The sequence below is a fragment of the Lontra canadensis genome, unplaced genomic scaffold (genome assembly GCF_010015895.1).
Source record: "Lontra canadensis isolate GAN:19392208 unplaced genomic scaffold, GSC_riverotter_1.0 scaffold1, whole genome shotgun sequence".
Lineage (NCBI taxonomy): Eukaryota > Metazoa > Chordata > Mammalia > Carnivora > Mustelidae > Lontra > Lontra canadensis.
In genome coordinates, this window is record NW_022630995.1 from 62,860,929 (window position 1) to 62,882,601 (window position 21,673).

A 21,673-nucleotide genomic window follows, 5' to 3' on the forward strand; every position below is an offset into this window, starting at 1 on the left:
AGGTAGAATGAGCTACTGTGAGGCAGAATGGGCCTGGAGGGAGGGCGGTAGAAGGATTTTAATGGGTGGAGGCTGTGTTTGTGGCTGGCTAGGGTGGGGAGATCCAGGACATTTGAGAATTGAGTGTATGCCTTTGCAGAGAGCGGCTGCAAGACCTTCCCTGTTTAACTGTCGACTTAGGAGTTTACTTATTTACTTACCTATTTATTCATGTACTTGTTTTGTACTTTATTTCCTTATTTATTTACTTGCTTATTTATGGACTTTTAATTTACTTATATATGTATCTACTTCCTCTTTCTCTGACATGCTTTCCCATTCACTTACAAGCATGTTTATGTACTTCTTTATTCACTTTGTTGTCTGCTTGTTGCTTCTTGTGCTCACGTGTCCACACGCTCATGCATTCACGCCCTGACGTGTCTTGCTCCTGCCGAGGGCTGAACCCCTAGGTGCCCCTTTCAGAGCCAGCAGCAGAGGCTGGAGGTGGAGCTGGCGGGCCTGAAGACCTACGGGGTCATCCTGGAGAAGGAGTTTGAGAACCTGAACACGGTGCTGATGCTGTCCCACTTTGGCCTGCAAGCGATGGACATGGGTGAGCCCCCGCCTCAGGCAGCCCCTCCCCACTCCCCATGCCCCACACAGTCCTCTAGGTCCTCACTGGCCAGCAAAACCAAGGCCATGGGGGATTCCTGGCCACTCACATGTTCACACCTGCATTCCCTCATTTCTTCACGCAGCGTGCTTTCCAACATGGGGAGCGCACCTGGTCTCTGCGCTGGGTGCCGGGTGAGGGGGTGGAAAGGTGCTGATGATCCCAAATCCAGGCCCTGGGCTGGGCACCTCGGGGAGGAAGAGACAAAAGCCCCAGCCTTGAGCACTAGTCAGGAAGACAGACCGTGGTTTACTAGGCTGCTGGCGAGCGGTGTCCCGGAGGGGCCTGCCCTCCATGGACAGAGGGCATGGGCTCAGGAGGGAGGTGATTGCTTATCTATGGGATGAGGGCTTCTAGAAGGGCCTGGTAGAGAGGAGGCATTTCCATCTGGGTTCAAGAAGCCAATCACAAACCCCTTAGGCAGAAAAGGGGTTACAGGCACACTGGGCAGGAGGCCTTGTGTTTACAGAGAGGGGGAGGTTTGGGAATGCAGGGTGAGAGCAGGACGTAGCAAGGAGAGGGTTGTATCCTCAAGCAAAACTTATGGAGTACTTTTCTCTCTAAAGAAAAAATTCATGAATACCATTCCACTGTGAAATACTTAAGTACAACTATTTGTAGGAAATCTAACACATGAACACTCCCCTTCACTCTTTCCAGATCCCCATCAAATCCTTTCCGGGCCCCAGAGGCTGTGACTGTCGGCATCTTTGTGCCTCTCCTTCATTCCAAGTATCTCACTATATATCCATGAATGGGGTAATATTAAAAATTAACGATAGGAACTCTTGGGGACACCGGCTGGCGATGACCATGTTGCAGGGTCCCTGGGCTCCTGCTTGATTGGTGGTGGGGTCTTAGCAGTTAGGAGACCCTTGGACAGTGGCTGTTTACCAACCAATCTGGCAGTTTTCAGAATTTTCAGACCCAGTTTGGCATTATGGGGCAGCCGCCCACACTGTGTAGACAAGAGACAGAGTCACCTAGCCACAGCTTGTCCATCTTCCACTAATGGGACAGCCATGTGCACATCACCATCAGGGTGCTGATCTGTATGTGTCTTCGAGACTCTCCTGTCTGTACGTGACTGTACGATGATCCCCCGCCATCACCGTGATGCATGGAGTCTAGAAGACACCACATCTGGGAACAGGGGGAGCACTCCTGCTCTCTTCAGTAGCAAAGCCTCAGCCCAAGGGCTCTGGCACTGACAGATGGGGAATAGGTCTTGCTGCTTCAGAAACTTGGAGACCCTCCCCTCCCTTCCCCTCCCAGCCCTTTACCCTGATTGAGATCACCTGCCCTGGGATGACTTCCACGTGAATTCTTATACTCACATAGGATAGGTGAGATTAAGGACAGGTGACCAGGCTCAAGGGCTCCTACTGAAGAAAAGGATCACACAGACATGGGTCTGCATCGGGCGTGGGTGGCAGATAGGAGACACATTCTTTACCGGTCATGAAGCCCAGTGTTCCTAAACCACCTGCCCTAGCACCTTCTCTGCTCAGGCCACTCTCGCTCGGCTCCCAGCCTCTCCCCCTCCAGACCACACACTCAATTCATTCCTAAAGACATCTGAGTCCATACCACCTGCCAAGCCCTGGGCCCGGTGCCAGGAATCCTGAAATTAGCAGAGATGTTTTATGAGCTCTCTGAGCTGGCAGGCTCAGAGGTGTGGCACACGGGAAATAAACCCAGCCATCTCGGCATGAGCTTGAGTCCCACACCTTCCTCCAGGGGTGAGCTGGGGAGCAGGGGTCTCCTCCTTCAAGACCCCATGTGTGTTCTCTGCTCCAGGCCCAGAGCATAGTTGGCCTCCAGGAGTGTTTGAGGTGAGGTCAGGTGATTGGAGAGAAGGTGTGCTTTGTGTATCTGCAACAGCCCTTGGGCTCTATCCCTTTGTTGTGGCAGTAAACTGCTCTGAACGCGCCTTCCAACTCTGCAGCTTGAAGCAGTGCTTCACCCCTGCACCAGCAGCCTGGACCTCTCCCGCAGCTCAGAGGCCAGCTTCCACAGAGGCACCTCTCTCCTCGGAGAAAAGACCAAAGATCCTGTGACTTATGTACAGGACAGTCAGAATGGCTCTACTGACAGGAGAAAATAAGTTATGTGTGTAGGTTTGTGCAACAGACTCAATCTTTCTTTTGTGCCCAGGGCTCGGCAGTGTCTGTGCTGTAAGTGTTCCTCCTGGGGGGCTAAGAGCTGAGCGGCTTTGACTTGGGAAGATTTTGGTCGAGCACTTGTCTTTCCACGTGTGAGCTCCACAGGGACTACAGGCGCACTCCTGCTCTCAGAGCACATGTGTTCCCCCCCACCCAGGAGCACACTTTGGTTTCCTCTGTTATAAAGACAATAGTTGCCCCCCCATCATCCTCAAAGGATGGGGTGAAGATCAAGTCAGCTGATCGGCTTGTCTGAGTTTGGGTTCCCCAGGGGACAGACCCTGAGATCAGGATTTGCAGGCAAATGGATTACTGGGGAGAGGAGTCCAAGCTGGGGAGTAGGGAAGGGGAGAGAGCCATAAAAGGGCGATCTATCTGACCAAGAAGCCATCGAGGGCAGCTGCAGGCTAAGCCCTGGGGAACCCTACAGGACCCGAGAGCATCCCACCTGCTGGCCAGGGAACTGGGGTACTTAGCCACCACTCCCTTTACTCTCTGCTGGAGGGTGGCTTCCAGAGGGTTAATCCCCTGTCCTTCCCAGCCTGCTGTGCAGGTGGCAAAGGGGGTACGGGAGATCAGAGTGCCTTGGGCTGGGAAACATATGCCACAGGTTGCCAAGGCTGGCCAGGGTGCCCCCTGGGGTGGCAAGAACAGGGCTTGTGGTTGGGGCATCAACAGTGTCTGTTATGGGACTCTCGTAATGCTTTCTAGCCTACTAATGGATTTGCAGCCAGAAGATGGGGGTGAGGGGTCATGGTGAGCTCCCCATACACAGGGTGTAGACAGCAGGGACTGGGTCTGACCACCTAGAGCAGAGACCTGACCACAGTGGCCTCGCTGCATAACAAAAAAGTCCAGCTGTGAGCAGCAGGGTCTGGGAGGACAGCTACCAAGAGGGAAGCAGCCACTGGCATGTGGCTCTTGTGTGTACTTCCATTGCCCCCAAGGGAGGACCCCAAGGCTCCAGCATTGCTTCTGCACTCCAGGCAGAATGGCGGCAAGGAAGAAGGACAAGAAGCAGGTGACAGCTGGTAGGCCTCACTTTTAAAGAGCTTCCAGAGAGCCCTACTTTCTAGAAAGAGTTTCCAGAAAGCAACTCCCACTTCCATCTCAGGGACCAAGATGGCAGCCTTTGAGCAAGAGGGCCGCAAGGGAGGCTGGGAAGTGTAATTCCCAGAGCAAAGCTGGGGTGGGTTAGGGAGAAGGGAGCAGATCAGAATTGGAAAGGCCAATGTGAGAAGGGCTGTATGCAGTGTGGCTGGAGTCCTTGCAAAGGAGCCTGGTGTCATTCTCCACTCAGCAGACATGGGTGGTCACAGATGGTGTGTCTCTGGCGTGTTTATTGCTGGACTCAACGTCGAGGTGATAAGCCTTCACTGGTTTTGTTTGCAGCATGCTCTGTACACATCATTTCCTTTCTTCTGTACACAACGTCCAATATGAGTGCAAGGAAGGTCTTATAGACCTATTTACGCATGGAAAGAGAGAAGCCCCATAACTCGTCTGAGATGCCATCAGTGGGCAGGCCAGGTGTAGTTTTCCTCGTGACCATGTCCTGTGGGAATCCAGCCCTTGGCTCTGACCTTGGGGTCTGCAGTGTTGTCAAACCCTTGGCATAGGGACATCTTTCTCTTTCCAAACCAGCTCAGCCTCTCCCTCCCTGTGGTTACCTCACCCCTGTTCACCCTGAACCCCCACTTGCAAGCAGCCCATGGTCATTGGCTTTTCTACTTCTTTCCCTCAGATCAAGAGCTCCCCCAGACAGAGGCTGGCCCCAGATACACACTCAGCAAAACTCACTGAGTAAGAACGCTGAAATTATCCAAACGAGACCCTGAAGAGGATTGCCAGATTTAGCATATAAAAACACGGGACACTAGCTAAATTTGAATGCAGATAAACAACAAATAACTTTTTGTGTAAGTATATCCCACAATATTTGGGACATGCTGCTACTGAAAATTGATTATTTATCTAAAATTCAGATGTAGCCAGACGTCCTGGATTTGATCTGGCAAACCTCGCGCGAGTGACTCGCCGACCAGGCAGCTCCTGCAGCTCAGTCCTCCATTCATTCCATCCCTGGGAAGACGGACACACTCCTCCCGGGACACACAGCAGATTGGTGGTGGTCCCTGAGCTCTCCCCAGCTGCCAGGGTCTGAGACTCCTCCTTTCTCACAGAACAGCCAAGAGAAGCAGGGACTGGCAGGTCCCAAGAGAGAAGGGGAAGACCCAGGGGTCCAGGAGGTGAGGGCGGGACTCCTCAGGTGGCAGGTGGAAGGATTTACCTGTGGATGCTGGGCAGGCTTGGTTCTGGCTTCAGCTCTACCTCTGAAAGCCTGTGGGGCCTGGAGCACATCTTCACGTCCTACAAGGGAGCTAGAGTAGCTCGGCTTAAAACCTGACATTTGAATGCCAAAAACATACCCACACACAAATGTCCTCTACGTAGCAACCATGTGGCTCGGCGCAGGGCACTTGCTCCCTGAGCCTCAGTGTTCTGGCCTGTAAGACAGGGCAGAGTTATTATAAGAGTAAAAGGAACTGGGTTTTAGAAAGTGCCCAGCACAGTGCCTGCCCATTGCTAAAAGGACCCCAGATATGGTTGGTCCTATTGTTACTGACAATAACTCCGATAACCCATCTGGGACACATGGGGACAAGGATACCTTTACCAACCACCTGACAGGTTCTACGCAGGTGCCCAGTCCCTTGCTGGTCTCAGGCTTATCCCTACATCCGAACCTCTTGGCTGAAGCAATTCCATTCACCATGCACCTGCACCACTTCGCCCTCCCACCCCTGAAATGCAGTCCCCCTGCAGGTCTGGTTCTGGGCCGAGGTCTCCACGGGACTGCTTGGAAGTGATGGGGCTTTGATTTCAGGAATGGGGGCCACATTTGGACAGTGTGCCCAGTGTGCTCCCCCTGAGCCTTGGCCAGCAGAGCTGAAACTAAGAATCTGGGCAAGACTTGTGTCTGAGGAGGCACAGAAAGACATGCAATTTACATGTGATCTAGCACACACAAATAGATCTACAACTCACCCCAATGCAAAACAATAGTTGCCCTACTTCAGAGGTGCACTCTGACCCTCTGTCTTCTTTTCAGTTTCACGGTTTCAAAGTGCTGGTCACAGGCCACCAAACTGACTTCAGGACTTCCTAATCGGTCACTGTCCACAGTTTACAATCTTTCTCAGTCCGTCTCACCCCGGCACCCTGAGGCTTGGTTATCAGCTCGTATGGCTGGGTAGGTGGGAGTTCCAGGCTTGAACTCTGTCCTCTGTTTGTGCTGGAAGCAAGAAACCAGGGCTGAGCATCTGGCTCTGCCTCCCCGCGGGGATGCTCTGGGGTGAGACACAAATGCCTCTGAAGGCTCGGAGGAGGCTGCTCCTAATCTTGCTGTGGAAGAGTATTGAATGGGTCCACAGACCAGGGCTTGGTGTGGGGTGAGCTCCGTCACTATTGGCCATGATGATAACCAGGGCCAGCGTCACGGGTGTGCAGCCTCTGGAATCACACAGAGGTCCACCTGGGTCCATGCTCAGCTGTTATCTTCTTGAAAATCTTAGTTTCTCTTTGAACTTGTGTCTTATAAGTGACGTCTGCTGGAACAACGGAGGACGTCTGTGAGTAGAGGGAAGATGCCAAGCGATTATGCCCACATGGTGGGCGGCACATGCCCTAAGCAGTTGGCTTGGCCATCGGGCGACAGGCACTGGTGGTGACAGTGGCAGAGTGGGCGACCCCGGGAGAGGGAAGTGTTCCCTGTGGCGCTGGTGCCTGGACCACAGTGGGAGATGAGCTGGCCCTTCCCTGCCTGGAAGCTGTCCTTGCAGCACCTGCAGAAATGTTAACTCTCAGGCCTGAGCACCGAGACCAGATCTGCCAGGCATAGGCAGTAAACCTTGTCAGTACGTTATTGCAGAATACAGGTGTGCCCGTGGACATTGCAATAAAGCGAACCACTTAGTAGAATTCTTCAATGAGTTTAGAATCTCTGGATTTAAAAAAACTATTACAACATTGCCGAGCAAATATCCAAAGGCTTAGAATTAGAAATAAAGATTGTCATATTTGGTAGAAAAGAACACTATTTCCACATAAAGTTTGACGAACCAATTATTAAAGAGGATGACAATTTAGGGGTGCCTGTGGCTCAGTCAGTTGGGCATCTGACTTTTGATTTTGGCTCAAGTCATGATCTCAGGGTCATGAGATCAAGTCCCATGTTGGGCTTCACACTCAGTAGGGAGTCTGCTTGAGATTCTCTCTCTCTCCTCCCTCTCCCCTCTCTCTCTTTCAAATAAACCTTTTTTCTTTAAAGAGGAAGACAATTTTTTAAAGTTTTCCCTTGTAATTCAAGATGGAGTGATAGAAAGCATAAGCAAGAGAATGAACCATATACAAATCATGGAGCCAAGGTGGTTTCTTGTTAAAACCTCCCCCAGTTACAGGGAATGTCAGACATTAGACATTGAAATACCATGTATAAATTTGCGTGTAAAACTCAGTTCAGATTTACATGAAACTGACTCACTGAAAAGAGTTGCATCTTTTTAGAAAAATGTTCTGCAGCAATCGTCAGCTCTAAAATTTGTGTTTGAAATCAATAATTGATCTGAAATTTATCCCAATGTTATCGCAGCCTGAAAAAAAAACTCAGCAGCCCCAATAATGGTTGCAATCAGCAGAAACTCCCTCAAAAAGAAAAATTATTGGAAATGATTCACCATCTTGAATTGCCAAGAGCAACAGATGTCACTTCCCATTACGCTGGTTGAAAACAAGTTGCTCTAAGTATACATTTCGATGAAATGTATGAATTTGCAGTAAAGCAAATCTGGAAAATCTTATCATCAAGCTCTCCCATTAATAAGGTATTACTATTTGTTGTATTTTGTAATTTATGACTCCAAAAATATTGGTTTCACAATTTGCAAGCTTATGTTGCTACCTGCGTGTCCCTGTTGTTGCTGCCATAGTGTATAAGTAATAAAATATTTTAAAGGGAAAATCTTTGTATTTAATACCTTCAACTGCACCTTTCCCTGCTTTTAAGTTAAGTCAAAAGGGGCCCCACATTTTTATTTTCCACTGAGCCCCACCAATTACATAACCAAATGAGGGTAACACAAGTGAGAAGAAACAGCAGCGTCGACACCAACTGGGAACCCGACAGATGCAGAATCTCGAACTCACCCCAGACCTACGGGGACAGACTCTGCATTTTCATGGTATTCAAGGTGAAGTGTAGGCATGTGAGAGTCTAAGACCCACCACCCTAGATAAAGTGATTGGGGGAGAACTTGTCCAGGTTCCTGGTCCCTTTGCATCCTCGGTGTTGCTATTAAAAGTATGTCCACTAGAGGTCACCAGAGCCAAGAATTAATGAGCAGCTTTTCCAAGGGAGGAATGCTGTCGAGAATGGGGCTGGGAGGTCTTTTATCCATTTCAAGTTTATCTTTGTGTACGGTGTAAAAGAATGGTCGAGTTTCATTCTTCTACATATAGCTGTTCAGTTTTCCCAGCACCATTTATTGAAGAGACTGTCTTTTTTCCACTGTATATTTTTTCCTGTTTTGTCGAAGATTATTTGACCATAGAGTTGAGGGTCCATATCTGGGCTCTCTACTCTGTTCCACTGGTCTATGTGTCTGTTTTTATGCCAGTACCATGCTGTCTTGGTGATCACAGCTTTGTAGTAAAGCTTGAAATCAGGTAACGTGATGCCCCCAGTTTTATTTTTGTTTTTCAACATTTCCTTAGCTATTCGGGGTCTCTTCTGATTCCATATAAATTTTTGGATTATTTGCTCCAGCTCTTTGAAAAATACCGGTGGAATTTTGATCGGAATGGCATTAAAAGTATAGATTGCTCTAGGCAGTATAGACATTTTAACAATGTTTATTCTTCCGATCCAAGAGCATGGAATGGTCTTCCATCTTTTTGTGTCTTCTTCAATTTCTTTCATGAGTGTTCTGTAGTTCCTCAGGTACGGATCCTTTACCTCTTTGGTTAGGTTTATTCCCAGGTATCTTATGGTTCTTGGTGCTATAGTAAATGGAATCGATTCTGTAATTTCCCTTTCTGTATTTTCATTGTTAGTGTATAAGAAAGCCACTGATTTCTGTACATTGACTTTGTATCCTGCCACGTTACTGAATTGCTGTATGAGTTCTAGTGGTTTGGGGGTGGAGTCTTTTGGGTTTTCCATATAAAGAATCATGTCATCTGCGAAGAGAGAGAGTTTGACTTCTTCATTGCCAATTTGGATACCTTTTACTTCTCTTTGTTGTCTGATTGCTGTTGCTAGGACTTCTAATACTATGTTGAACAAGAGTGGTGAGAGTGGGCATCCTTGTCGTGTTCCTGATCTCAGCGGGAAGGCTGTGAGCTTTTTCCCATTGAGGATGATATTTGCTGTGGGTCTTTCATAGATAGATTTTATGAAGTTCAGGAATGTTCCCTCTATCCCTATACTTTGAAGCATTTTAATCAGGAACAGGTGCTGGATTTTGTCAAATGCTTTTTCTGCATCTTTGGAGAACAGTGTGGCGATTCCTCAAGAAATTAAAGATAGAGATTCCCTATGACCCTGCAATTGCACTACTGGGTATTTATGCCAAAGATACAGATGTAGTGAAAAGAAGGGCCATCTGTACCCCAATGTTTATAGCAGCAATGGCCACAGTCGCCAAACTGTGGAAAGAACCAAGATGCCCTTCAACGGACAAATGGATAAGGAAGATGTGGTCCATAAACACTATGGAGTATTATGCCTCCATCAGAAAGGATGAATACCCAACTTTTGTAACAACATGGACAGGACTGGAAGAGATTATGCTGAGTGAAATAAGTCAAGCAGAGTCAATTATCATATGGTTTCACTTATTTGTGGAGCATAACAAATAACACGGAGGACATGGGGAGATGGAGAGGAGAAGGGAGTTGAGGGAAATTGGAAGGGGAGGTGAACCATGAGAGACTATGGACTCTGAAAAACAACCTGAGGGTTTTGAAGGGGCGGGGGGTGGGAGGTTGGGGGAACAAGGTGGTGGGTATTGGAGAGGGCACGGATTGCATGGAGCACTGGGTGTGGTGCAAAAACAATGAATACTGTTACGCTGAAAAGAAATTTAAAAAAAAATTTTAAAAAAATAGAATGGGGCTGGGAGTTACCATCTCCCCAAAACCGAATTTCTGCCTACCTCCTCAAAGGCATGTTTAATCAGAAATATACATCTGCAAAGGGCACAGATTGCTGGTTTTCCCAGTGGAAACCCCAGGCAGAGGCCAGCCTGCTGGACTGGGGGAGCCAGGAACCAGTGCCTGGGGAAGCTGCCTCTCCTCTCTCGGCCTGCGTGCCTCCATCCGTGAAGTGTGGGCAGTTGGACCATGAGATTTCCAGGACCCCCCTCACTTCCCATTGCAGCTTTCTGTCCTGGGCCCCCAACTTTGCTAAACAAATAGAAATAAGCTCTAGTCTTGTCTCCACAGGTAAGATGTCCTCTTCCTGGTCTTCAGGGTCCTAGGAGACCAGGGGCTGTGTCTTGGAATTCAGGGTGTCTGGCAGGTCTGGACCTTTAAGGAACCTGGCATTCTGGAGGTCATGGAACCATCATCTCCATGCCACGTGGAGTGGGTTCTGAGCATGTGTGGAGAGGCATAAGATGGCAGAGGAACAGAACTGTACCAAATCAGCCATCGCACAGATGCGGAAACCAAGGTCTAGGGAAGGATGTGACTATCTCCCAGGTTCCTAGAGCCCAGCCAGAGTCAATGGGGAAGCTGCAACTAGAGCCTAAGGGTCTGGGGGCTGAAGGCAGCAACGCACTTGCCCAAGGCTTCTTTCCGTGGGAGCTGGATGGATTCCCATCGCCTGGATCTCTGAGGGGGAAATATCACATGGGGGGCGGATGTCCTCACAGGGACCTGCTGCCCAGAGAGGAGCTCAGAACCTTGGCCAGCAAAGCAGGACGGGGCCTGCAGGGGCTGCCCACGATCCTAGTGTTGTCAGGGTTTCTGTCAAAAAGAGAGCTGAGGTCTCTGCTCACAGCTAGGTGCCATCCGATTCTCCACTTGGCTCCAGAGACATTAACTGGAGATCCTCTAGCCTGGGGGGTGGCCATATGGTGGGCTGTGTCATTGTAGAGCCTGGTCACAGCTTTGACCGTGCCATCCCCCTGCTCAAAAGCCCCTAGTGTCTGCCTATTGCCTGAGTGATGGAGCAGATGATCCCTGCTCCTCAGCTTGACGTCAATGTACTTCAGAGATGGGACACAAACACCTTACTAATCCCCATGCAGCCCCCCTGCCGATTGGGCCCACAGGCTGGGTTGGTGCATAAGCCCAAGTCAGCCTGCCCACCTGCCTTCATTCACCCCTAGTATAGATCCTTTACCAGTGCTAGGCATTGCTCTAGGCCCCAGGGAGACAGCAGGGAGCAAACAGACAAGACCACATCCTGGCCAAGCTCAGGTTCAAGGGGAGACAGGCAAACAAGAAATCAAACATAAACTATGGCAGTGAGCAGGGAGGGAAGCAAGGGGGATGGAGTGGCAGGGCTGCAATGTTCCACAAGGTGGTCGGGGAAGGCCTCTCAGTGAGAAGGTGGCACCTGTTCCGAGACCAGGAAGTATGGAAGCATCCAGGCAGAGGGAACAGAAGGTGCAAAGACCCCAAGTCAAGAGTGGGCTCAGTGTGTTCTGGGACCAGCATGAGGCCAGGGAGCAAAAGGAAAGGAGCAGAGGATGGGACCCAAGAGTAACATGGCGCCGGGGGTCTCGGGGGCAATTGGAAGGACTTCGGCTTCTACGCTGAGGAAGGCAGAGACCCTGGAGGGTTTTGTCCGAGGAGTGACAAGACCTGACATCATCCTTTCTCAAATTTCTCAAATTAGGGCATAGCCAAATGTCCTAAATTCAAATCCTGCAGCAGCCATGCATTAGATGTTGGATGTGGTCCATTCATCTCTCTGAGCCTTGAGCTCCGCTTGCACGGCTCCTGGTATTGAGCAGGCCCTCAGCAGCAATGGCTGCCTTTCCTGCCCCTCTGAATAGAGCTGAGGCAGACACACGTCCTCTGTAGGTGACAGTCAGGCAGAATACGATGGCGGTGATGATGGTGATGGCGGTAATGGTGGTGGTGATGGTGATGGTGATGATGGTGATGATAGTGGTGATGGTGGTGGTGATGATGATGGTGGTGATGATGGTGATGGCAGTGGTGATGGTGATGATAATGATGAGGACAGTGATGCTGGGTATGGTGATGATGGTGATGGTGATTGTGGTGTTGCTGGTGCTGGTGATTATAGACTGGTTCCTGTATGTTGGGATAGTGGTTTCCTCAGCACGGAGATACACTGTTCCAGGGACCAGTGAGCACACACGCGAGTAGCCTCAACCATTCACCACAGTCTGCACAAGTACTTTTTTCTGACTGTGCTGTGATGTGACAAAGGTTGGAAAGCCCTACTTAACTTGATGCTGTTCATTTTACCTTCCATTTGTTGCTTAGTACCATTGTCTCCTATTTCTTTTGCCACCACACAAAGTCTTCCTGCTTGTGCTTTTCCTTCAGCTAAAAAAGACTCTTGAAGAAGTTCTCAGTGGAGGAGAAAATCAGAGCCCCGATTCCAGCAATTTGACTCTTTAGATGACATAGTTTCCCATGCTGATCCCGTGCCGTGGAGGACTGTGTGACAGAGAGGGAGCCTGGTGGGGCACCCTGGATGGAAGTTCAGCTCTGACTTTGCATGCCTCGGCGGTGACACCGTGCTGCTCACTTGACGTCCTGGCGCTCCCTGGCTGTGGGACGCTACAAATGGCTGCACGTCCTGCATCACGCATCACACCAAGTCTGGGCTGGTTTCTCTGTGACTACGCTGAATGAAAGCCCGTGCCCACCTTATAAAAAATAGATGCTAACTTTGAGGCGGGGCCATAAGAGATGTGCTCCTTCTGCTTTGCACACCTTGGAAACTCCCTCCCCCACTGCGTAGAAGCCAGCTGCCATGTCAGGTGTCGTGCAGCCCCAGACCGCGCCATGTCGGCAGGAAGCCCAAGCAGCCCCATGGAGAGCCAGAGGCCATCTGGAGGACACCCAGCATCCGCTTCATGTGAGTGAAGCCTTCTTGGACCTTGCAGCCCTGCTCACTGCCAGCGCCACTGAGCAACAGTCCCCAGCTGATGCTACACAGAGGGGGGGAAAAAAAAAAACGTTCAGTGGACTCCTGCCCACATTCCTGACCCCAGAATGATGAGCAAGTAAAGCAGTTTTTCAAGCTGCTAAGTCTAGGCGTGGGTTATGATGCGGTAACAGATGACCGAGCCGCATGAAATATGCCTTCACCCACCCCAGGGGACAACTTTGGGACAAGCAAGTGTGGGGGACAGGGTGCTAGTCCTCTCCCTATCAGACAGTTTCCACCACCGCCCCGCATCTGGTCCTCTCCAGCCTCATGGCCAGCCGCCCCCCCACCTCTGCTCTCAGCAGCCCAAAAAGCTGCAAGCACCCCCTGGTCTGCAACCCCCCAGGACTCTGCACCATCCCATCCTGCCTTCTTTGAGGAGGACCCTGTTCTCCCCTTCCTAGAGCAGACCTCCCTTTCTTCTTTAGGTCCCAGCTCCAAAGTTACCCTTTCCCCAGCGGCCTGCAGGCACCCTGGGACTCCACGGGGCCTTCATACACGCGTCTGAGGCTTATTTGGAAAAGCACACTGCCTGCTGCCCTTGACATGGTATGTTCTGGGCCCCCGCATCTCCCCGGGTCCATCTCCGTGCTGACATCAGGCTAGACCCTCCTCTCCTTTGCTCAGGGACAGAGGGCAGATATACTCTGAGGACAACGGAAGCTCATGGTCCCCGCCTAGGGCAGGACAAAGGCCAGCAGCATTGAGGTTAGCTGCTGATATTGGGTTTCCTCCAGAAAAAATGTTTAATTCAGTGAATTGATGCAACACCTCACGCCCCACACAGTTAAAAGTCCCAAAGTGAGCACCAGGATCATCTCGTACCCGGGCTCCTGCTCCATAAAGCAGGTTGCCATCAGAGCCTGACAGCTTCCATTGTATCAAAATTTTAAGAAAAACAATTATCTGTGATCACAGTGAGCTTTCTGGGTAATTTATACTTCCAACGATTGTCAAAAACAGGATCTCTTCGCCTTACGTGTCCAAATTGTTCCCACAAACATCAGAAGCGCTTTTCCCCCCAGGTCTTCCCTGTCAGTCTCCCCGCAGCACGTATGTTACTCTGATCGCCTCCTGCAAAGTCTTGGGGAGGGTTTGAAGTGGGCAATGTTCACCTCTCCTTGACATTTCTTGAGCACTGAAATGCCTGTGTTTTCTTCTACTGTTTCCTGGTGAAGTGAGCAAGCCATCCCCTCTCCTACCAGCTCTGGGTTTTGTCACGATGACAGCTGGGACTCGGGACTGCGAGCACACTTCGCTTCAGAAGGGAAGGGAGGGAGGGGCAGGAAGGCCACAGGAAGCCACAGAGAACGAAGGACGCAGGAGCCCACACTCCAGGGGTGTTTGTTTCATGAGGTCCTTAGTGACACAGGTGTACATGTTTTAAACCCACATGGACCCTGCCCCACGGGGGCGTTTGTTGGGTTTCAGACATGGGATCTGCGGGGGCGAGAGAGATGGCATGCCAGCGGGGATTGGGGACAATACGACCCAAAAGGGGTCATAGCATGACCTCATGTGTGTTCCTTGACCTGTCAGAGCCGCTGTGTCCCTGTCTGTAAACTGGGGTAACACCTGCCTCCCAGGGTCATTGTGTCCATGTAATAAACCACCAGGTGTAGTAACCATTAAGCATGGCGATGGTTTCTGGGTGCTGTGGAAGGAACTAGCATCCACCAGTCCTGCTGAGCCCTCGTGGACCGTTCAAACAACCCGCGGGGAGCCGGGGGACGGGAGGGGACCTCCAAGAGGTCCAAGAGTCACCTGAGCCAGACTTACCTAATGACCCCCTCATGCTCAGTTCTGTGATGTAAAATCAGCACCTCCTTTGTGCTCTGGCTTAAGTGATGGATAAACTGTGATCCCTCCACCCCATGGGACGTTATTCAGCTCTGTGTTGGGATGAGCTATCGAGCCATGAAAAGACAGAAACAAGACTCGGATGCGCGTTACTCAGGGAAAGGAGCATGATTCCAGCAACATGACATGCTGGAAAAGGCAAAACTATGGAGGCAGGAAAGGATGGGTCATTGCTGGGGCTGGGAGGAAGATGACTAGGCAGATCACCAAGGAGCTTTAGGGCATGAACCCACTCCGTGGGATGCTATAATGGTAGATACGTGTCATTGTACATCTGTCAAACCCCAGAGAAGGTACAGCCCTGACAGTGACTGTGATGAACACTCAGGACTTTGGGTGACTGTGATGTATTGATGTAGGCTTACTGATTGTGACAAACATGCTACTGTGGTGTGGGGTGTCGCCGATAGTGAGGAAGAATGTGCCTGCCTATAGGGCAGGGAGCATAAGGGAACTCTCTGCATTCTCCACTCTGTTTTGCTGTGAACCTAAAACTGTTCTAAGAAATAAAGTCTATTAAAAACAACAACAAAAAAAAAAGATCAGAGGAGAAGGGAGGCAAAAATAAAACAAGATGAAATCAGAGAGGGGAACAAAACAGAAGAGACTCTATAAGAAACAAAACGAGGGATGCTGGAGGGGAGGGAAGTAGAGGGATGGGGTAAACCAGGGTATGGGCATTAAGGGGGCACAGGATATGATGAGCATTGTGTGTTACAGGCAACTGATAAATCACTGACTTCTCCTTCTGAAACTAACAGACCGCACGTTAATTGAATTTACATGAAATAAATCAATAAATAAAACAAGCAAACAAAGGACAAAAATTTTCTTTAGGTCTGCACCTCCTCTAGGAAGCCTTCCCTGACCACCTCAGTTGGCTGTCATTTCTCCCAATGTCAGGAATCTGCCAGCACATGTTCTCCCTGGTTACCCTTGCCTGCTAACAGGTGGGGGTGCTCTGGCTTCTGAACCCAGCCAGCCCATTAGCCCCTCCAGGGCAGGGATGGGGTGTTTCTTTTCTCACCAGGTATGGGGCCCAGGGAGGCCTGGGAGGCTGCTCGCTGCGGGTGTTCAGTGAACACCTCTACATGCCCCCATCCCTGGGGGGATGCGTGTGAGATGGCCTAGCCATCAGATGGGAGACAGCGTGGCGTCAAGCTCACATTCGTGCTCAGCAAATGTTACCACTACAGCCCCTGGGTCCAGCCCTGGTGACACACAGCTCCGTGGCCTGCTGACCAAGCCCCCAAAGGCTCCTGTGTTGACTCAGCGGGGCTGAAGGGTGTCCAGAGAGCTGTTAAAGCACATTTCTGAGTGTGTGAGGATGTGGGGGGCACCATCCAATCTGGTCAGGGGCCGAGGAGAACACACAGGTGCAGGAAGGGCTCTGGGCTTGAGCTGGGACATCCCTCCTCCCTGCCCTCAAACACCAGTGCTCCCTGGGACTTGGGCGGGACTGCATCTGCACCCTGGCTCTCCCAGGTCTCCGGCTTTCAAAGGGCCCGTCGTGGGAATTCTCAGCCTCTACAAGCGTGTGAGCCAATCCCCCATGTATATGCAGATCTATACTTGTCAAATCGGTTCTCTCTCTCTGGACAAGGACTAATGACCAATGATTCATGGCTCGTGTCAGCGGGGTGCTGGGATGTGGGGGAGGTCATGGGAAAGCGTGTCTCTCCCTGCCAGGCATTTGTCTTTCTTCTGCCTCAAAGATACGTTCCTGTTCTCAATGTTTTTTTTTTTTCCCATATGAAACTTCACAATGTACTTGGTGACTCATCACAAGGCCACTAAGTGGCATTAAGTCTCTGCCTTCGGAGATGAGTCAAGCACGACTCAGACTCGTGGGGGGCCTCAGCTGCCTGGCCACAAGGCAACATGTGGATACACAGGTGGAGCTGGAGGCGGGCGTGGGTGAGCAGGGCTGAGAGCGCCCCTAATGGAGCCCCCAGTCCTCGTGACACAGAGCCTTGTGACCAGCCCCAAGCCCTCCATCAGGGAGTGGAGGAAAGGAGGGAGGGGAGCTGCTGGCGGGACATGGGAGTGCGTGGGTGGAGGGCCAGAGAGAGCAGAGGGCAGTGGCTTGGGAGCCCAAAGGCTCTGCCCATGACCATGGTGTGAATGTAGGGAGCCCCCAGTTCCTCAGAATTGGAGGGAGGCCACCTGGTTGGCCAGGGTATCAGGAAGATCCACTGAGAAGTGACACCGAGGACCTTCCTGTCCTAGATGTGGCCAACGGCAGGTGGGACAGCCTCCAGCAAGGAAGCTGGGAAGGGGTCCTTCTTATAGTGGGAGCATGACCGGCATGCACTCTAGACCTTGCTAAATCCTGAGTGTGGCTCCTCTGCTCCCCATCTCTCCAGGACTGCTCACAGAATCCAGACTTTTGGTGTTGCTGGCCCGGGCAGGACAGGCCCCACAGGTGGCTCCGATGTTGTACAACCTGGGCTGGAAGCCTCCTGTCTAGAGCAGGGTCCCTCCAACTTCAATACTTACACAAATCATAGGGGGTGTCCCTTTAAGATGTGGATTCTGACTCAGGAGGCGTGAAGGGTTCTGCATTCCGAATACTTGTCCAGGTGAAGGATGCCCAGGGACAGATCCATTGCAAATCACTCAGCTCTACAATCTTGGGTCCTGAATCTCACCGTAGATTAGAACTTCCCCCCGGGGCCACTGTTGAAATGCCGATTCTTGGGCCTCACTCTGGGGAGTGGTGGGGGGTTGCTGATGCGGGCAGCCCTTAAGGTCACACTGTGCCAGCAGTCTGGGCCGGGGGGGCTGGCATGTTCCCATGTGTCGTTCTTATCTGACTAACCCACACACCCAGAGCTTAGGTCACTGAGTGCTACAGATGTCCTGAGGTCCACAGAGCCTCTGGAACATTCAGTCAACTGTTTTGAGCGCATCTCCCAACTGTCAGTACTGTTTGCTTATTCTGGGGGCCAGAAGTCTGAATTCAGGATCACTGAGCCAAAAAAAATTAAGGAGAATCTGTTTCTTGCCTCTTCGAGTTTCTTGTGGCAGCAGGCTCTCCTTGGCTTAGGGTCCCATCCTTCCAATCTTCAAGGCTGTCATCTCCATATGTCTCCTGGTCCATCTTCATGTTGCCTTGTCTGTGTGTGTCATGGATCCCCCCAGCCCCCACTTCTGTCCTGAAGGACACCTGTGATTGCATCTAGATGCCCGCCTCGGAATCCAGGAGAATTGCCCCATCTCGTGTGACCACAGGGATATGTAATCCAATCACATCTGCAACCACCTTTTCTCAAATTAGCCAGCATGCACAGGTCCCGGGAAGTAGGCTTAGATCTCTGGGGGTCGTTTTCGGTCTAGTGCATTGATGGTCTGCAAAAGCCCTTAACCCTGCTCTCCTCCAGAAATAACTCACCAAATCTCCTTCTTCACTTTTCTTAGTAGGCTTGGTGTACAGCCCAAGGCTTGGAATGGGTAGGACGTTGATAAAGATCTCTTGCGTAAATTGAGAAGGATTAAGCAGCAGTAGGGAAGGAAGTGGGACAGGGTTGTGAACGCAGACTCTGACCGCGGGTAGAAAAAATCAGAGGGCTGAAGTGTAGGAGGCATATTTAGATGTCGCATTCAAGAGTCTGAACACTGTGTTGAGGGCAGTTGTGAGTTCTTTGCATAGGGCAACTCATTTGTCTGTTCATTCATTCATTCATTCATTCATCATTCATCCAGAACTCAACAGCAAAGCTCAGGGCTTGTCTCTCTGTGGGTATGAAGACAGGCCTCCTGACCTACACAACGCACGCACACACACACACACTAAAGACAGAAAAAAAATATTTTAAGCAATTGGTTCATGGGATTGTGGGGCCTGGCCAATCCACCTTGCCGGGCAGGACAGCAGACTGGAGACCCAGGGAAGAGCTGATGTTGCAGCTCAAACCTAAAGGCCATCTGCTGGCAAAATTCTCCTTTACTGGGGGACCTCAGCCTTACTTTCGCAAGTACTTCAATTGATTAGATGTGGCCCACCCACATTGCAGAGAGTCACCTGTTTTACACAGTTTACTGATTCAAATGTTACTCTCATCTAAAAGGTATCTTCAGAGAAACATCTAGACTGGTTTTTGACCACAGCTGGATACCATCACATAAAATACAGCACATCACAGCCACTGTATTTCTGGTACATTCAGATTTATGATTATTGAATCTTTGTGGATTGTACCTTGCACCATTATGCAATATCTGTCTTTGTTCCTGTGAATACTTTCTGCCTTGAATTCTTCCTTATGCAAGACGAATTTGCCATTCTTGTCATTTTTTAATCTCAATTTTCAAATGGTGTGCACTTGGGGCCTCTATTTCTCATCATTTGGGGGAGCAGCATTTCTTGCAAATTGCATTTTACTGGATTTTTATCTTCACCCCAGCCTTAGAGGCTTTTGATGGGAAATTCAGCCCATCCCCATTTTGTATGAAAGCCGATATTCGTGGTTTTATTTATTTCACCTCCCTTTGTGTTTACTTGGACTGAACTTTGTTATTGCTGTCATTTCCTTCTTTCTTCCTTGCTTAATTTTCCTTCCCTGCTCACTCTCGACACCCTCACCTGCTCCCCACCCCCCGCCTCTTCCAGCTCCTGATAGTCATAATTACACCGATACTCCCCCGTGAATGTATGAAAAGTAAGCAGGAACAGCACTCCCCCACGAGCTTCTTCCTTCCCCACCCCTCCTGCTCGCACCAGAGCAAGCCCTTTGCTCCCTTCCTCTCCCTGCCACCAGATGCCAGGATGTCCCTCCAATCTCTCTGTGGCCCCTTGCTCCGGGGTGGCTGACATTGATTCTATGTTTACTCCCAGATGAATACGGGTTTCTCTTACAGTGCGAGGCACAAATTTCAAGAATCCTTACTTAGCAGTTATCATACAAAATCCCAGGGATATTCAGATTAAATCGAGTATTTTGCAAGGGTCACTGTCCACCAGCATTATCTGTTCTCTGTGCTCTATCTTGAGATCTCTACTGTAGTTGAGCTGTCTTGGTGAGAGGGGCCCTCCTGTGGATAAAAGGGATCTTCCTGTGTGTCTTATCGACTGGGATATTTTCTTTCCTTTTCCCCAGCAGAGGAATTCCATCACAGCAGGGGGAGGGCTCCTTGATCAGATCATCAGAGTCCCTGGGTTGTTTCGAGGTTCCCAAAGTGCAGGCACTATGCTGATTCTCCTGCCTTCGTCTGGGACTGGCTCTTTCTGGAACTTTGCAAGACATGGTCTCCCCTTCCAGGACTTGGAGCCTTCACAGCAGAGAGCTGCAGCCTGAGACATTTTCCTCTGGAAACTTTCTCCTTTCTTTCACTCCTGTCTGCCCACCAGCTCCTTCTCGGTCCTCCCAGGAGGTGAGTGTTCTCCCTCCTGGAACTGCCCGAAACCTCTCGTTTTCTCCAGGATTTTCACGCGCTTTTCCTCCACCCTCCAAGGCGTTTCCTCTATGTTATCTTCCCATTGGCTCATTTTCCTCGCTTCGATGTTTCTTCTGAATCCACCGACAACGTTCAAGGCCTTTTGCTCCACAGAGTGTGTTAAGTGTGTGCAGGCTCGGCCTGGGCTGCTCAACCTGTCCTTTTCCTCTGCGTATTGTGTCCCCTCAAAGGGGAATGTCTTGGTCTCTCTGTTATTGTTTGTCAGGTCTGTGAGGACAGGGCGATGGTGGTCTCTGGGGCGGTGATCAACCAGCAAGAGGGTGAATGATGAGTCATTTATGTTCTTGTAGACGATGAAGACAGCGATGGCAAGGCGCTCCCATGTCACTGGAGAAGGCCTGTCTGCTCCCACCCTCCCAGGTGTGAAGAGGGCTGCTCGCCCCAAGGGTGGGCTGCATGAGCTATTCAGGTCGGCCCCCATCTTACCAGCTCAAGGGGAGGACAGGTGGTAAAGAAGGGAGGCTGGAAATAAAAGAACGCATCTCATGAGTTTTCAAAGGGCCTAAGGAACCCAATAGATGAATGAGAAAGCAGATGATTATCAAAATTAAGAAACATGAGGGGTGCCTGGGTGGCTCAATTGGTTAAGTGTCTGCCTTTGGCTCAGGTGATGATCCTGGAGTCCTGGGATCAAGCCCCACCTGCATCAGGGTCTCTGCTCAGCGGGAAGTCTGCTTTGCCCTCTCTCCCCTCTGCCCAATTCATGCTCTCTCACTCTCTATCCAATAAATAAATAAAATATTAAAAAAAAAAACCAAACTTAAGGAACATGAAAAGTCTAGCCTCATTAGTTAGCATGGAAATGGAGATTACAAAGGCAGGGAGGCCATTTTTCATTTACTGGAATAAGAAAGGGGTTGAAAAATTAGTTCCCCATGCCAGTGTACACCTCTCAGACGTGAAGTGGAAACAATATTGAGAAATCTGTTTTGGTAAAACTGTATCTAGAGACCTGAAAAATCCTATCAGGATCCATGGTTCTATTTCTAGGATTTGGCCCTAATGAAATAGGCAAACACACACACATGCAGTGGGAACGCAGGGACCTTTGGAAACCCTTTCTTCCATAGGCATAGATCCGAAACCACGGACAGTAATAGTGTTTGAACGATTTTTAAATTTTTTAAATTATTTTTAAAGATTTTATTATTTATTTGATAGTGAGAGAGCACAAATTGGAGGGAGGGCAGGCCAGAAACTAAGATCATGCTCTAGAAGCTTAGCAATGGAATGGCAAAGCCTTCCTCAAGGGGCAAAGAAAGAGACAAAAAAGACGTTTTCTCATCAGTAAAAATGAGCCCCAGGCATTGCCTCAGTGCTATACTCATTAGGGGTACA

At 50.1% G+C, this 21,673-nt stretch overlaps 1 protein-coding gene across 3 annotated transcripts in view; it reads left to right on the forward strand.

Moving 5' to 3' along the window:
* The window catches only part of LOC116866354 (high mobility group protein 20A-like), a 28,728-nt gene extending 26,055 nt beyond the window's left edge, over nt 1-2,673 (forward strand). The window contains exons 10-11 of one of the 3 annotated variants that reach the window (XR_004382378.1): nt 453-595; nt 2,570-2,673. Coding sequence is in view for 1 of the 3 variants with exons in the window: in XM_032855365.1 (XP_032711256.1) it covers nt 466-595; nt 2,604-2,608 (135 nt within the window). In the remaining 2 variants the exon portion in view is untranslated. The remainder of the gene's footprint in view (nt 1-452; nt 596-2,569) is intronic. The other 2 variants (XR_004382379.1, XM_032855365.1) reach the window with 2 other exon arrangements.
* The last annotated feature ends 19,000 nt before the right edge of the window (nt 2,674-21,673 follow it).